The following is a 14,954-nucleotide window of genomic DNA, read 5'->3' as shown; positions in this document are numbered from 1 at the left end:
CCTGGACACCTCTCACCTTCAGCCTTCCCCCTTCTCTTCATCTCCCTCCCCTTCCACATTTATACTTCACGACCTTTTTACGTGCCTTTCTCTCTGCCTTGCTTGCTCTTATTCATCCTTCCCAGACGGGCTCCAGTACAGCCCTTTCTCTGTACCTTGGGAAATTGAAAGTCAAAGCTGCTCAGTCATGTCTGACTCTTTGCAAGCCCATGGACTATACAATCCATGGAATTCTCCAGGCCAGAATACTGGAGTGGGTAGCCTTTCCCTTCTCCAGGGGATCTTCTCAATCCAGGGATTGAACCCAGGTCTCCCGAATTGCAGGCGGATTCTTTACCAAGTGAGCCACAAGGGAAGCCCAAGAATATCGGAGTGGGTAGCCTATCCCTTCTCCAGCAGATCTTCTGACCCAGGAATCGATTCTTTATCAGCTGAGCTATCAGGGAAGCTTCCTTCAAATCACTGACTGCAGGCTGTAATTTCATTGTGGTTTTAGATCTTGGATGGAAAGTTCCACCAGGAAGGAGCAGTTAGGTGTTTCTCAGATGTGTAGTGAGTGAATGAGTAAGCAAAGGAATGCGTGACTGAATGAACGAGTGAATGAATGAATATGTGAGTGAATGAATGAATGAATTAGTGATGAATGAATCAATGAATATGTGAATGAATGAATGAGTGAATGAATGAATGAGTGCGTGAACCAACAGAGATGGACAGGGGTTAGCTACCAAGATGGTGTCAGGGAGATGCTGGAGGGTCTTGCATGGCAGCTTACAAACAGCAGTCCTGGAGGAAGTGCTGTTTAATCACCTATTTGACACGGGAAGAAACTGTCTAGATTCTCATCTGGTTCTTTTTTCTCCTAAGAGTGCAGCTGCCTCTGAAACAAAGACCGACAATTGACGCCGGCACACGCTTCGTCATTCTTACTTCCTTTGAATGTTCTTAAATGGGTTTTCTTTTCAAACTGCATAGGCGTGCACTCTGCTGTGCCCAGGCAGGTGGCTGGGGAAGGGATGGGAAGAGCTTCTGCCCCACCCCCACCACTTTCCCCATGACTCAGGCAGTTTGGAGCAGACCCTTCTCTCTTTGCATGTGGGGGATCTGCTTACATTTTATATATTATGTTTTCTACAAAAATCACATCATGCTTTGCAATTTTATCTGTTAGGTTCCTACAAAAAAAAAAAAAATCACATCACGTTTTGGATTTTGTGCCCCCAGGGTCTAACTTCTTTGTGAAAAGCTACATCAGATCTCGCATCAAAGACCCCTTAACTTCTCCCTGCCTTCCCTCTGTTTGCTCTGTTCTCAGGATTCCACCTCACACCTGTGGACATCGAGAGTCATGCCCTAGGCTCACCTCAGTGTGTTTGCCAGGTGAGGGGGAAGATCATGGCTTTTAAAGACACTGGCCCAGATCAGCTGGCAGAAAGGCTGGAGTATGGAGCAACCCCATGGAAAACAGCTCAGCAGCTCCTCAAAAGATTAAATGTAGAGTTTCTATAGGATCCCATAATTCCACACTTAGGCGGAGCCCCTGAAGAATTGAAAACAGGAGTTCAAAACTTATAAGTGAGTACTCTGAGCAGCACTATTCACAATCACCAAAAGGAGGACACAATCCCAATGTCCACTGACAAACAAGTGGATGAACAAAATAGGATCCAGCCACACAGCGAAGTGTTACTCAGCTGTAAAAAGGAATGAAGCACTGAAACATGCTACAATATGACCAAACCCTGAAAACACCATGCTGAGTGAAAGAAACCAGAAACAAAAGGCCGCATAATATGTGATCGGTTTCTATGAAATGTCCAGAACATGCAGATCCAGAGACAGAAGGCAGAGTAGAGAGTACAGATTATTAGGGGTTGGGTCGGGGGACTGAGGAGTGACTGATAGTGGGCATGGGGTTTCCTTTTGGGGTGAATGTTCTAGAACTAGATAGGGATGGTCCTCGCACAACGTCATGAATGTATTAAATGTCACTGAATTGTTCCCTTAAAGATGGTAAATTTCAAGATTTCCTTTGTGATCCAGGGGTTAAGAGACTCCATGGTCCCAAGGCAGAGAGGGGGTGTGGGTTCGATCCCTGGTCAGAAAACTAAGATCCCACATGCCATGCGGCACGGCCAAAAACTTTAAATTTTCAAAATAAATGGATAAAACGGTGAATTTTATGTTATGTGAATTTTACATCAATAAGAAACAAAAAATTGGGGTGATCCTCATGGAAGCCAGCAAGGAGGGAAGTGCAGTTCCTGCCAATGCAGGCAGCCACTGGGCATTAGCAATTCTCACACCTGTCGGGGCTTGTGGTCAGCGAGGCCACCTCTTCTCAGGGATTTATTGGCTGCGTGCATTGCTTTCCTCCAAATCTCTTGCTCATTCACACTTCTTGGCTGATGCTCCAGGACAGCGTTAATATCCTTATCTACAAATGAGGAAACTGAGGTTCCCAGGGGATGAGGTGAATTTTCCAAGATCACCCATTATGGCTGTTCCTTCACATCAGGAACTTGGGACTTTATTTTTAGGAGGAGAAGGCCAACAAGGACCCTCAGTGACAGGCTTCCAGCCTCACAGAACAATGGGAACAGTACAGCGAATATTTGTGAGCTTTGAAGCATGCTGGTGCTGATTCTCAGAAGCCTGGGATTAGATGTTACTGCTGCTGCTGCTAAGTCACTTCAGTCGTGTCCGACTCTGTGTGACCCCATAGACGGCAACCCATCAGGCTCCCCTATCCCTGGGATTCTCCAGGCAAGAACACTGGAGTGGGTTGCCATTTCCTTCTCCAATGCATGAAAGTGAAAAGTCAAAGTGAAGTCGCTCAGTCGTGTCGACTCTTAGCGACTCTATGGACTGCAGCCTACCAGGCTCCTCCGTCCATGCTCCTGTTTTATAGATGAGGACAATAAGGCTCAGAGAGGTGAATCACTCACCCTACGTCACACAGCACAGGGAGGACATATTAGGACTGAGGATTCAAACCCTCAAGTTCTGCTTTGCTCTGAGCTGCCTCTGGGCAAAAGCAAGTTATCAAGAAGTAGACACTGAGATCTTGAAGCCGAAGCCGAAGCCTCAGATCTCGCACTTGGACCAGGAACTCCAGAAACTGGGAGATGGTGCTCCCACAAACCCAAACAGAGGAGTCTCTGGAGAAAAATCAAGCTCAGCTCAGCTCGTGAGGTCCCCCTCCTGGGGTTCTGAAGAAAGCAGCTGAAGAAGGAGGTAGATGAGGCCCCTGGACCAGGAAACTGATGTTTGTCAAATGGAGCAAAACTGAAGTTTTGCCTTTAGCCAGACAAGAAACAATGCCTATTTTCCTTCCTGCATTGATCTGGAGGGAATAAACTAATGGGGGAATTTGTTGTAGCAAAAACAGAAATGAGTGAACAGCCAAACAGGCCTGAAAGAGTTAAACAATCTGGTTATTCTTAACTGTTACTACCAACAAACACTTGTAGTTGGACTTGTCCTTTACAAAGCTAATTACTCTCTGACTCCATATAGATTATAATCTGCACGTGGCATTCTTTTCCCCCTACTCTCCGTTGTAGCGTTCTGCATTTCAGAAAGGTCAAGGGCTGATAACTTCAGGGACACCGGACCCAGCTGGGCTGCCTAATGCTAGCTGTGTTCACTTTGAAACTCTGCAAAGGAAAAAAACTAAAGCAAGCCCAAGATTTTGGCAACAGTGAGACCAACTGGAAATCCTGGTGTTTAGTGTGAGACTGGAGTCAGACTCCAGACCTCAGCTTCTCCGCTGGGAAATGGGCCAGCTCCTGCTGGAAGTGAAGATTACAGTCCAGGGAGACCACTGGAAGGAGATTGCTTACAGCACATAGTCTGGGGTATAGGCTCCCAAGTCGACACCTGTGATCTCCTTTGACTCTGAAAGCAAAGCCAAGGCTTAGTTCATCATCCACGTTTTCCTAGACCATAAATTTCTGTCCCTCTAAAATCATATAAGCAAACATTTCAAACCACAAAGAGATAAATAGAGGAAACTCCACCCACAGCTCAGCCCACTTCCCAGGGAACCCTTGTTGACAGGTGGATGTGGAGTTTTCCAGAATTTGTCTGTGATGATGCATTATGTATTCTGAGCTTGTATCTCTATTTCCCTAGACTCAGCGCTTTCAGTGCCCAGGGGCCCAGGTTCGATCCCTGGTTGGGGAACAAAGATCCTGTAAGCTGTGTCGTGTGGCCAAAAATTAAAAGTAAATAATTAAAATGGCACTGTAAAATACTGGAGAAAAGTGGCTTTTCAATTAGTGGTATGTTTCAGACTCTCTGAACTTATACTTCATCATCCGATGTTATGGATGAAGGAGATGGAGTCCTAGAGGTCATGGAGCTTGCTCAAGGTCACCCACTGTCATGGCCCCGGTTTAGGACTTGACTTGGGTCTGCATGTCCCACCCCAAAGTGGGTCCCCTTCAGACACTGTGCTCATTGTCTTTTCATGAAACACTCATTCAGTGCTGGGGGTTTAAGACAAGAAGGTCTGGGTGAAGGAGCTCTCAACCTGGGTGAGACAGTGGGAATTGAACGCCCCAAGCCAAGGGTTTGAGGGACGGACTTGGGGAAGCCAGAGGGGAAGTTGGGCCTCTGTTGGGCAGAGCAGGGGGGGCTGCCTGGAGGAGGAGACATGGGCGGTGGGCCTTGAAGGTTGAATAGAGATCCTGCAGGCAGAGTGGGGCCTCAGGGCAGGGTGGAGAGTCACCCCCAACTGATGGCCAGCAGGGTAGTTTAGGAGTCTCCCTCACACTTGACATCCAGGAGCAGAAGACAATGCTTGACCCCAGGGCTCAGCTGTAAGTCTCAAGGACTGGCTCAAAAGGCTGCTGCCTGCTACAGCGGTGCCAGCCCTCCCCAGATGGGGAAACTGAGGCTTGAGCAGGCACAGAGGCTGAAGTGCTCCCTGTGCAGCCTGGGCCTGGGCTCTTCCCCTTCCTGGGCCTCAGTTTCCCCATCTGTACAAAAGGTACAGGACAGCTGGCAGAATCTTCCAGCTGAGCAGGAGTTTGGCTCCAGCCCCAGCAAAAGAAAGTCACCCCTGGTCGTCCCCTCCAATAGAACCTGTGCCCCAAACACGTGGGAGTTTGACAATTTACTCCTCTCCTAGGGGTTGGACCCTAGGCCTCAGCCTAGGAAGGGGAGCAGCTTTGGGGGTGTGGCTCTGCCCATGGAGAGGGGTGAGGAGGGCACTCTGAAGGGGGTTGGGATCATCACAGTCAGTGCCTGCTTCACAGGTGGGGAAAGTGAGGCCGAACAGGATGGGGTAAGGAAGGGTCAGTAACCATACCAGTCCCTCTCCAGAAGTGGGCCTGGATTCCCCTGCAAATTAGCTATCCCATTTCACTGGAGGAGCCGAGGTATAGAGCCCCACCGCCTGCTGTGGCAGGCTCCCTTTCCCGTCTCCCTCACTCCCAGCTGGTGCACCCTCAGCCCTCACGATGACACTTGAGAAGGTGTAGAGCGGGGGAGTCAAGGCCTGGAGAGGCAGGGTCCTCTATCCTGGTCGATGGCCACTCTGGGAACCATCGGCTACAGCTGTGCTTACTCCACACGGGTCAAAATAGGGTGGAGGGGGTGATGGGGTTAAAGGAATCCGGGGGAAGCCAAGACGGGTGGCAGCTGGGCCTGGGTCCTGAGTACAGAGCAAGGACATGGTCCAGAGGGGTCAGGGTCACAGGCTCTGGTTTGCAGTGGAGCACTTTCAGGATCTACAGCCCTTCTACGCTCTGGCAAGGCAGACACAGCTGGGGAAACAAGGGCACCCCCAGGGTTGCCCCCAAAGTCAGGTGACATGGGAACACTGTGGAGGGAGGCAGTGAGGAGGAGAGACCTCAGGGAGGGCTCCAGAAATGCTACTTCTAGAGCTTTTTCCACAAAGGTAATCTGTGATGTCAGGCCAGTTTCTGCACAACCCATGTGGCTATGGGTGGGGAACTTGTGAGATAAATGATAGTCCAAGGCTATCCGTGTGCGTGCGTGCGTGCTTAGTCATATCTGACTCTTTACAACCCTATGGACTAGCCCGCCAGGCTCCTCTGTCCATGGGATTCTTCAGGCAAGAATACTGGAGTGGGTTGCCATGCCCTCCTCCAGGGGATCTTCCTGACCCAGGAATAGAACCTGCGTCTCTTATGTCTCCTGCATTGGCAGGTGGTTCTTAACCACTAGCACCCACCTGAGAAGACCAGTCGAAGACATATATACACTTAAATGTTTTGAAAGTTGAGTGAAAAAACGCAGAAGGCAGAATAGAATGTGAAGTATAATTTGCATTTTTAAGAAGGGTTCTGTCTAAAACATGCCCATATATAAAATCATCTACACAAAGGGATCTGAGGCCTGGGTGCCTTGGGTTGTGGAAAATTATTTTCCCATGGAACACAATTCTGTACATTTTGACTTTAGCTAGGCATTACTTATTCACAAACAGTACTTGAAAATTATACTCATGTGGAAAGACTGTTTAGACCATGAGGAAGCAAGTCTCTAGGTAGCAGGCAGTTCAGTTCAGTTGCTCAGTTGTGTCCGACTCTTTGTGACCCCATGGACTGCAGCATGCCAGGTCTCCCTGTCCATCACCAACTCCCAGAGCTTGCTCAGACTCACGTCCACTGAGTCAGTGACGCCATCCAACCATCTCATCCTCTGGCGTCCCCTTATTCTCCCTCCTTCAATCTTTCCCAGCATCAGTCTTTTCTGAGTCAGTTCTTCGCATCAGGTGGCTAAAGTATTGGAGTTTCAGCTTCAGCATCAGTCCTTCCAATGAACACCCAGGACTGATCTCCTTTAGAATGGACTGGTTGGATCTCCTTGCAGTCCAAGGGACTCTCAAGAGTCTTCTCCAACACCATAGTTCCAAAGCATCAATTTTTCAGTGCTCAGCTTTCTTTATAGTCCAACTCTTACATCCATACATGACTACTGGAAAAATCATAGCTTTGACTAGATGGACCTTTGTTGGCAAAGTTATTTAATAAGCTGCATGTCACACGCTACTAAAGTAATGCTCAAAATTCTCCAAGCCAGGCTTCAGCAATATGTGAACCGTGAACTTCCTGATGTTCAAGCTGGTTTTAGAAAAGGCAGAGGAATTAGAGATCAAATTGCCAACATCTGCTGGATCATAGAAAAAGCAAGAGAGTTCCAAAAAACATCTATTTCTGCTTTATTGACTATGCCAAAGCCTTTGACTGTGTGGATCACAATAAACTGTTGAAAATTCTTCAAGAGATGGGAATACAAGACCACCTGATCTGCCTCTTGAGAAATCTGTATGCAGGTCAGGAAGCAACAGTTAGAACTGGACATGGAACAACAGACTGGTTCCAAATAGGAAAAGGAGTTCGTCAAGGCTGTATATTGTCACCCTGTTTATTTAACTTATATGCAGAGTACATGATGAGAAACACTGGACTGGAAGAAATACAAGCTGGAATTAAGATTGCCGGGAGAAATATCAATAACCTCAGATATGCAGATGACACCACCCTTATGGCAGAAAGTGAAGAGGAACTAAAAAGCCTCTTGATGAAGGTGAAAGTGGAGAGTGAAAAAGTTGGCTTAAAGCTCAACATTCATAAAACGAAGATCATGGCATCTGGTCCCACCACTTCATGGGAAATAGATGGGGAAACAGTGGAAACAGTGCCAGACTTTATTTTTCTGGGCTCCAAAATCACTACAGATGGTGACTGCAGCCATGAAATTAAAAGACACTTACTCCTCAGAAGGAAAGTTATGACCAACCTAGATAGCATATTCAAAAGCAGAGACATTACTTTGCCAACAAAGGTTCGTCTAGTCAAGGTTATGGTTTTTCCTGTGGTCATGTATGGATGTGCGAGTTGGACTGTGAAGAAGGCTGAGTGCCGAAGAATTGATGCTTTTGGACTGTGGTGTTGGAGAAGACTCTTGAGAGTCCCTTGGACTGAAGGAGATCCAACCAGTCCATTCTAAAGATCAGCCCTAGGTCTTCTTTGGAAGGAATGATGCTAAAGCTGAAACTCCAGTACTTTGGCCACCTCATGCGAAGAGTTGACTCATTGGAAAAGACTCTGATGCTGGGAGGGACTGGGAGCAGGAGGAGAAGGGGACGACAGAGGATGAGATGGCTGGATGGCATCACTGACTCAATGGACGTGAGTCTCAGTGAACTCCGGGAGTTGGTGATGGACAGGGAGGCCTGGCGTGCTGCGATTCATGGGGTCGCAAAGAGTCGGACACGACTGAGCGACTGATCTGATCTGATCTAGGTTGGTCATAGCTTTTCTTCCAAGGAGCAAGGTAGCATGCATGGTGAGTCTTGAATTTTTTTTTGTTACTTTTACATGGGAGTGGGAAAGAGGGAAAACCTCTGTGCTTTGTTCTGCATCTATCTGGGTTTTGCATTTTAAAGTCTTTGACAAAGAAAATACTCATGTTGCCTGGACGTGTATGCTTGCGTGTATTACACGTACATGTTACATAGGTCCATAGACTAGAGCTTCTCCAGCAGCACCCCGCCTTTCTCAAGGTCCTGGTCCAAAGGCTTCCCAGGAGAGGGGAGGATGAGGGGGAGGAAGGGGTGGGGAGAGCCCATCCACACTGGTAATGGTATGTTCAGGTTCCAGTCAGCCCTAAATGACAAGGTAGCAGAGGAAATTTTACCTTCCAAACTGAAAGAAATCCTTCCCAAATCGCACAGGGGAAATAGGCCTGAGGTGAAGACCGTCCTGAGTTCTCCTGGGCAGAGAACCTCGCTCTGCGTGCCTTTGTGCAGGTAACCTTCCCCAGCCCCGCGCAGTGAGAGGAGCTGGGAAGGGGGTCTCCCAAGAGGGAGGAGGAGAGTGGGTGGGGCCCTTGTAGGGTCTCAGTCTTCTCGTGGGCAGACACCGCCTCAGGGCTCTGGCGAGGACAACAGCACACGTGGGGCTTCCTGGCTGACAAGCCCTCATCACGATTATGTGGGCCCGTCACTCCCGGGTGTCCTCTGGGACAGTGAGAGCGGCGGCTCAGGGCACCCGCCCCAGCTTCCTAAGGGGCCTTGGCTCCTCCACCCCTAACTTGCTAACAAAGCCCCCCAAACCTTCCTGGGCTGTCTGCTACCCTGGGCACAAGCAAGCTGCTGCCCATCAGGCTGTGCTCAGGTGGAGGTCCCCACAGGTCCTGCAGGCGCCAGGCTTGCCAGCCTGTGTCCTCACCACAAGGGCCAAGGGGCTGCTGGTGGGGCAGGCAGACAGACAGGGCCGAATATGGGAACAGCAACAGCTCTGAAGATACTCCACAGGCCGGCTCCGAAGTCAGGGCGAAGCCTGAGTGGGCCTTGCTCTAACTCTGGCAGCTCGAATCCCAACCCTGGGAAGGCTGTGAGGTGGGCAGGTGAACTGTGGGTAGCTCAGGTAAAGCTCCCATATCCCGACACGCTCTCAAAGGCAGATTTCTGTACCCAGCAACCCGCCCCTCGTTCTCCACAAAAAATACGGTGGACCCAGCCACTGTGCTTGGCCCTGATCACTACCTGCTCTCTGGCACCCTTCAGGCTTTCCTCCTGAGTTACCAGGCCCTCCAGCTGCAGTGGGACAGTCAGAGAGGCCCCTGCTGGCGGAGCACATGCCTGAGAGGCAACAATTTTACAATCTTTCTCCACGTAGGCCCCACCACATCCACCACATGTTCCCCAGCCAGTATGACTGAAAAATGCATCAATGGAGACCATGGAAAACTGGGTTTTCTCTACATTTATTTCAACTGCTAAATGATTAACAACATCCACAACTTCTTAGATTAAAAAAAAAAGAAAAGAAAAAACAACCCCAAACCCCCAAAACTTCCATTTTGTAACATCACAAATGTCTTCTAGGTTTTACCAAGGACCAAAAAGCTAAAATTCTCTATATGATTTCCAGTGATGGAAACGAGGCAGAGACAGTAAGCACCCAAAGTGGCGAGTTAGCACTTTCCGGATGCCTGTCGTCCTCACGGAAGAGCCCCTGGAACTAGAATGACAGAAAAGACACTGTGACTTTGACAAGGCTACGCAGCTGCACGTCACGCTTGCTTGTATGCATGCTTCCTGCAGAGTGGCCTCTGCCGGAGAGAGCAAGGCAGGCACGGAGGGCCAGTGTGCTGGACCCCGGCTGACAGACGGCACAGGACACACCGCCATGCTCCTCCCTGGCCCCCACAATGCCTTGACTGCCTCAATGCCATCTCCACAGAAATGTCACCTCAGTGTTTACGGGACTTTCCAGGCTCAAGAAGTAGGTGTTCCCTTTGACGTTTGCCAAAGGCTCATTGTTAGCCAAAGCAGGACACCCCCAGGAGTCGCAGGAGGCTGTGGATTGAATAGCGCTCGAATCCTGGGAATTCCTAAAGTATTTTATTTATAAATAAAAGCAGAAAGCTAAGAATGAGCATACTAGGACAAAGTCAATATGCTGGTCAAAGCTATGCTTGAAGAGCGAGAACCCATGCTGGGGGTGCACACCTCACTCTGGGCGTGCGCTGGGCGTGCATGCTCTGCGACAGGCCATGGGGAGCCAGGCCCAGGTCTCAGAGTTCCATCACTCTGCCTGACCCACAGCCAACATGGAAGGCTGCTGGAAGGATTAAAAAAGAAACGAGGGGATTCCCCCAGGTTGTGGTTCCCCCAAACCACACCACCAGGCTATTTCAACTCTGCTGAAGAACCTCCAACAGGTCCACCCATAAAGATCTGCCAAAACAACAGAAGTGACGAGAAGCAAGCAGAGCTCAGGGGACTACCCGTGACATGAAGAAAGGCACCATCAGCAGGGAACACGATGCTGTGCCAGTGAGTGCGGGCCAGACAGAGATCCAGAGGAGGCTGGGCTACAGCCAGGAGAGCTGAGGATCTGAGAAAATGAGCATTTCATAACTGCCAATAAAAGTGGCTGATGGGGTAATTTACTGCTCTGTCTCCCAAGCTCACAGTATCAGCAGGACCTCGTTTTTCAGATTTTGACACATATTTAAAACTTCCAACACTGCTGCTTTCTGATGAAGGGTTGAGAGATCCCCACAGCCTGAGAATTCCACATGTAGCTGCAAGAGGCAGCGTTTGAGAAGCTGGAAGGGGCGGCATCATACGTCTCGAAATAGCAAACAGCTGCAGATCCCACCCCAAGAGGATCCTTTCTGTTCTGCACAAAGGCCCTAATAAAACAATTCTTTACACTGCCACACACGCAAAAAACAAAATCTTCAAGAGTTTACACCTCCTACCCTTTCTGCAAAGGAAACACTCCATACGTGGTTTTAAAAAAAAACTAGTTTGCTTTGTGGATTTTAAAGAGAATGTAAATTTGGGGAAAGTTTCGTTAGTTTAATGGTTACTCCCCAATGAATTCAGCTACTGAATACATTGGTGAAATTTCATTAGGTCTCTAGGGATGCATTTACGAGTTGAGACTCCATAAACAACATGTTCATTGAATCCACTTGTGTAAAGAGCTTCAGCACTCAGACCGACAGGCTGTGGTACTAGAGCGCAGGCTTCATTATTCCTGATTCATATTCCCTACTTGAATTTGAGAAGACACAATCCGTGACTGTCTCGGGATCGAGTATGCTCTTCGAGAGCAGCGTGTCCTGGGACAAGAAACCCGACAGCAGCCGGTTCCCGAGCGCTCGCCGGGCGCTGGTGCTTGCAAGGGCAACCCCACCTTCTGAGTGGGGCCAGCAGAGACCTGCAGAAGACCTGCTGCCAGAAGCATTTGGAAGAAGGGCGAAAGGCAAAAGCAGGCTGGAAGTGGGGTCTTTTTTTTTGTTTTTTAAGAAAAAGAAAGGCCAGGGGGTGGAACCTCCACACCAGAAACTGCAGAGATGTTTGTTTTCCGTGTACACACCAAACCTACTTGGGCACTGGCTCCAGGGCTGATCCGGGACAGAGGTGGTGTTTTAAGAGTAATTGCTGCTTCAAGCCTTATCTTTCTCACCAATGGTTTTCATCTATTCAGGGAGAGAACGATTTTGTTCAAAACTGAGTTGGAAATTATGGGTGGGGAAGACAACTAAAAGGAGGGGAGAAATATAAGGATATTTATAGGCCAAAGGCCTTCGGGAAGGAAAAGGGCTGGAAGACCCTCAAATCGAGATGAGGGACGAGTGGCGTCCTCTGCGGTGCCAGCTTCGAGGTCACCCTGACACGTGCAGGACACAAGGCCACTCCAGAGGCAGCTTGTTTCCACAGGACGGCCCGGCGCTCAGGCCCACCACAGGCTGCAGGCAGCGTGCAGGGTGAGTCGGGGCTCGCTCCTTGAGCCACACCTGGAAGGTGAGAGGTGGGACGCACCCACAGCCAAACACCCCGAGTGTTTCCCTCACAGAGTTTTATGATTTTGGGGGAGTGACACTTTGGTGTTTGTGTCCTACGTCCTGGCATATCAGCTCAGGCAGAGAGCCCCCACTGGCACACACACATACCTATTTGCTGGCCCGTCTGTGTCTGTACATCTGCATCATCCTCTGACGGAACACGTCAAACGTGTCTTCTTTGTGCTCCTGCCCGTCGGCACCCAGCCCCTCCCCTTCTGACGCGCTTCCCCTGAGGAGCAAAACGGACAGTTAGCCACGCCTGAGCCCGCGGCCTGGCCACCAGGGCACGGACGCAGCTGGAGCCGCCAGAGGGGCACGCGGTATGAGGGACACACGTCGGTGACAGCAAGGGAAAGAGGAAATAGAGACACAGCTCACGGTGGAGACAAGGGACGCTCACCTGTGCAGGCCTGTGGACCTTCTGAGAAGCATGCTCAGAAGCCAGCCCCTTATTACAGCTGAAAGCCTCCCCAGCAGGTGCTAAGCTCACTTTTAACGGAAATGCTTGCTGCATGTTAGTGGGGCTTCCTGAACTGTGGGCCGTGCTCTCTCCCGGCTAGTCTGAGTGTGGGTTCCCAGAAAAGGGAAGTGGCTGTTAGCGTAACCACCCAGAATTACCACTTGGCTTTTTTGATAATGATGAACATGGCCAAATGCCAGGGACCAAGTCTATGCAAATGCAGCCAGAAACTGTGTGAACACCTGCACAGGGACACGACCTGCCAGAAGCCACGTTCTACGCCAGGGAAACCAAGGGGCGCCGGTCAAAGGACTTAGGGCCAGAATCCCCCAGAGAGCCTGTCTCCCCGGGCACAGCTGCCTGCCCCCCGGCCCCTGACGCCTGCCGCGTACACGCTGACCGGCTCCCTGATGCCCTTCCCACAGGAGCCCAGGCCGTGGCCCTCCTTCCAGCCCATCTTCTGTAGCATCTGGAACCCCAGGTTCTTGTCGGTCAGCTTCTGCTGGGCAAAATCAAAGTCCTTGGGTTTCTGAGGAGAGAGAAGAGTGTAGCACGTGAGAGGCAGCAACGCGCCTGGATCAGGAGTCTGCCCTGGGCTGCACCTGGACATGGTCCAGCACTAACACCCCTAATGCCCCTTCAATGCCCCTGGATGCTCAAGATCAAGCACAGTCCTGGAAATATTCCCTGGGTGGGCTGATATTTGTAAAGGTTGGAGGTCACAGCTTGAGGTGTCCCCAGAGAACTGAACCAGTCTCTCAGGCTTCGCAGCGACCGCTCTTGTTGCAGTGTTGAGACTGTGAACTAAACTTTGTGAGGGGATGGTAGGGACTCGGCCCAAAAGTTTTGACTAGGAAGATCCCAGAGTGGAGACCTGAATAAAGAAAGCGGCCAAGTGATGATCAGGGGCATATCCCAGGCTGGGTGGAACAGGCCTCGAGGCAGGAAGGCCCCTGGAGCGCCAGAGTCAGAGAGGAAGCAGGGCTAAGGCAGAAGGGGACCAGACAGGAATGGAGAAAGGCTGTACAGAAAAACTGTCTCAAAGGGTCCTCTCTATTCAACGTCCACTCCTCTCTCATGGTTTCATTCATTTCTATGAGCTTTCAAAACGCTGGACAGTGACTCCATTCTGGAAGCTTCCTGGGCAGCCCTGAGGCATTACTTACCAAACCTATGTGTGTGTCTGGTCCTTCCCAGGTCTGGGGCTCTGAGTGCTCCCCAAGGACAGGGATGAGGTTCTACCTGGACTCTGGGGTCCATGTCTAGCACAGAGCAGACCTCGCTGAGTGGGTGCAGCTGGAAAGGATGGGGCCTGGGAATGACCTTGTGGGTGGAGAAGTAAGAAGCCCTGGCAGAGATCTGGGCTCCAGAGCAGGCTGTAGAAAGGCCCAGAGGCCTGTGAAGGAGACACCTGCCTGGTGTGAGCTACAGGGATTTCCATTCATTCATGAATATTCATGTGCTGCAAAGTCTGGGCAGCTAGGGGCTCCCAGTTCCTGCCACCTGAGCCTGTTTCTTTTATCCATTTATGGCCTGGGAGACTGAGAGGGGCTCATGTGCTCCCAGGGAGAGGTTCCTTTGTCCCGATCAAGGCAGCGAGGAGCAGCAGGGAGGGTTTCAGTGTGGGTGGGAAGAGGGTGGGGAAGGGGCAGGAAAGGTTGGCCACAGGTCCCCCGGGGCAGGCTTGCACCCCGCTTCGGGAAAGCTGCGAAAGTGGAAGCAACAAGAGGAACAGGGGTCCACTCAGCAGGACACGTCTTGGTGAGTTTTCAACTGTGTCTAAGAATCACCCTGCCCGGTCTCCCGGGGCTAGAGCAGAGCCATGCACCCAAGGCCAGGCTGCAGAGTGTACGGAGAGCTACGAGGAGACCTCCGCCCTGTCAGCAGTCACCCCACAGAGAAACCCACGGTGGCAGGGTACCAGCTGGCTGCACACTGGTTAACACCATTTCATTTAATCCTCGCGGATCTCCTACCTGCAAGGGAGGTGCAACTGTCCCACTTTACAGATGTACAAACAGAACCTCATGCCAAGATTAGATGGCCAGGCTGAGCCTGAACAGCTGCCTTCTCACCAGGCTATGCCTCACCAGATGGGTACCTGGGTGCTGGCTCAGCTTAAAACCCAACACACCTGTTAAAAACACAC

The 14,954-nt window shown here is 50.5% G+C and overlaps 1 protein-coding gene across 9 annotated transcripts in view; it reads right to left on the bottom strand.

Moving 5' to 3' along the window:
• Positions 1 to 9,731: 9,731 nt before the first annotated feature.
• SUGP2 (SURP and G-patch domain containing 2) overlaps positions 9,732 to 14,954 on the bottom strand; it is a 29,167-nt gene continuing 23,944 nt past the window's right edge. For 6 of the 9 annotated variants that reach the window (XM_055540720.1, XM_055540712.1, XM_055540728.1 and 3 more), the window contains exons 9-11: positions 13,198 to 13,334; positions 12,454 to 12,574; positions 9,732 to 10,004 (exon numbers count right to left, since the gene is read on the bottom strand). In XM_055540720.1, the coding sequence (XP_055396695.1) occupies positions 12,454 to 12,574; positions 13,198 to 13,334 (258 nt within the window). In that variant the 3' untranslated portion in view covers positions 9,732 to 10,004. The other 3 variants (XR_008700496.1, XR_008700497.1, XM_055540702.1) reach the window with 3 other exon arrangements.

Source organism: Bubalus kerabau, chromosome 1 (genome assembly GCF_029407905.1).
Source record: "Bubalus kerabau isolate K-KA32 ecotype Philippines breed swamp buffalo chromosome 1, PCC_UOA_SB_1v2, whole genome shotgun sequence".
NCBI lineage: Eukaryota > Metazoa > Chordata > Mammalia > Artiodactyla > Bovidae > Bubalus > Bubalus kerabau.
The sequence above is the reverse complement of the archived record's forward strand: the minus strand, read 5'-3'. Positions and strand labels throughout refer to the sequence as shown.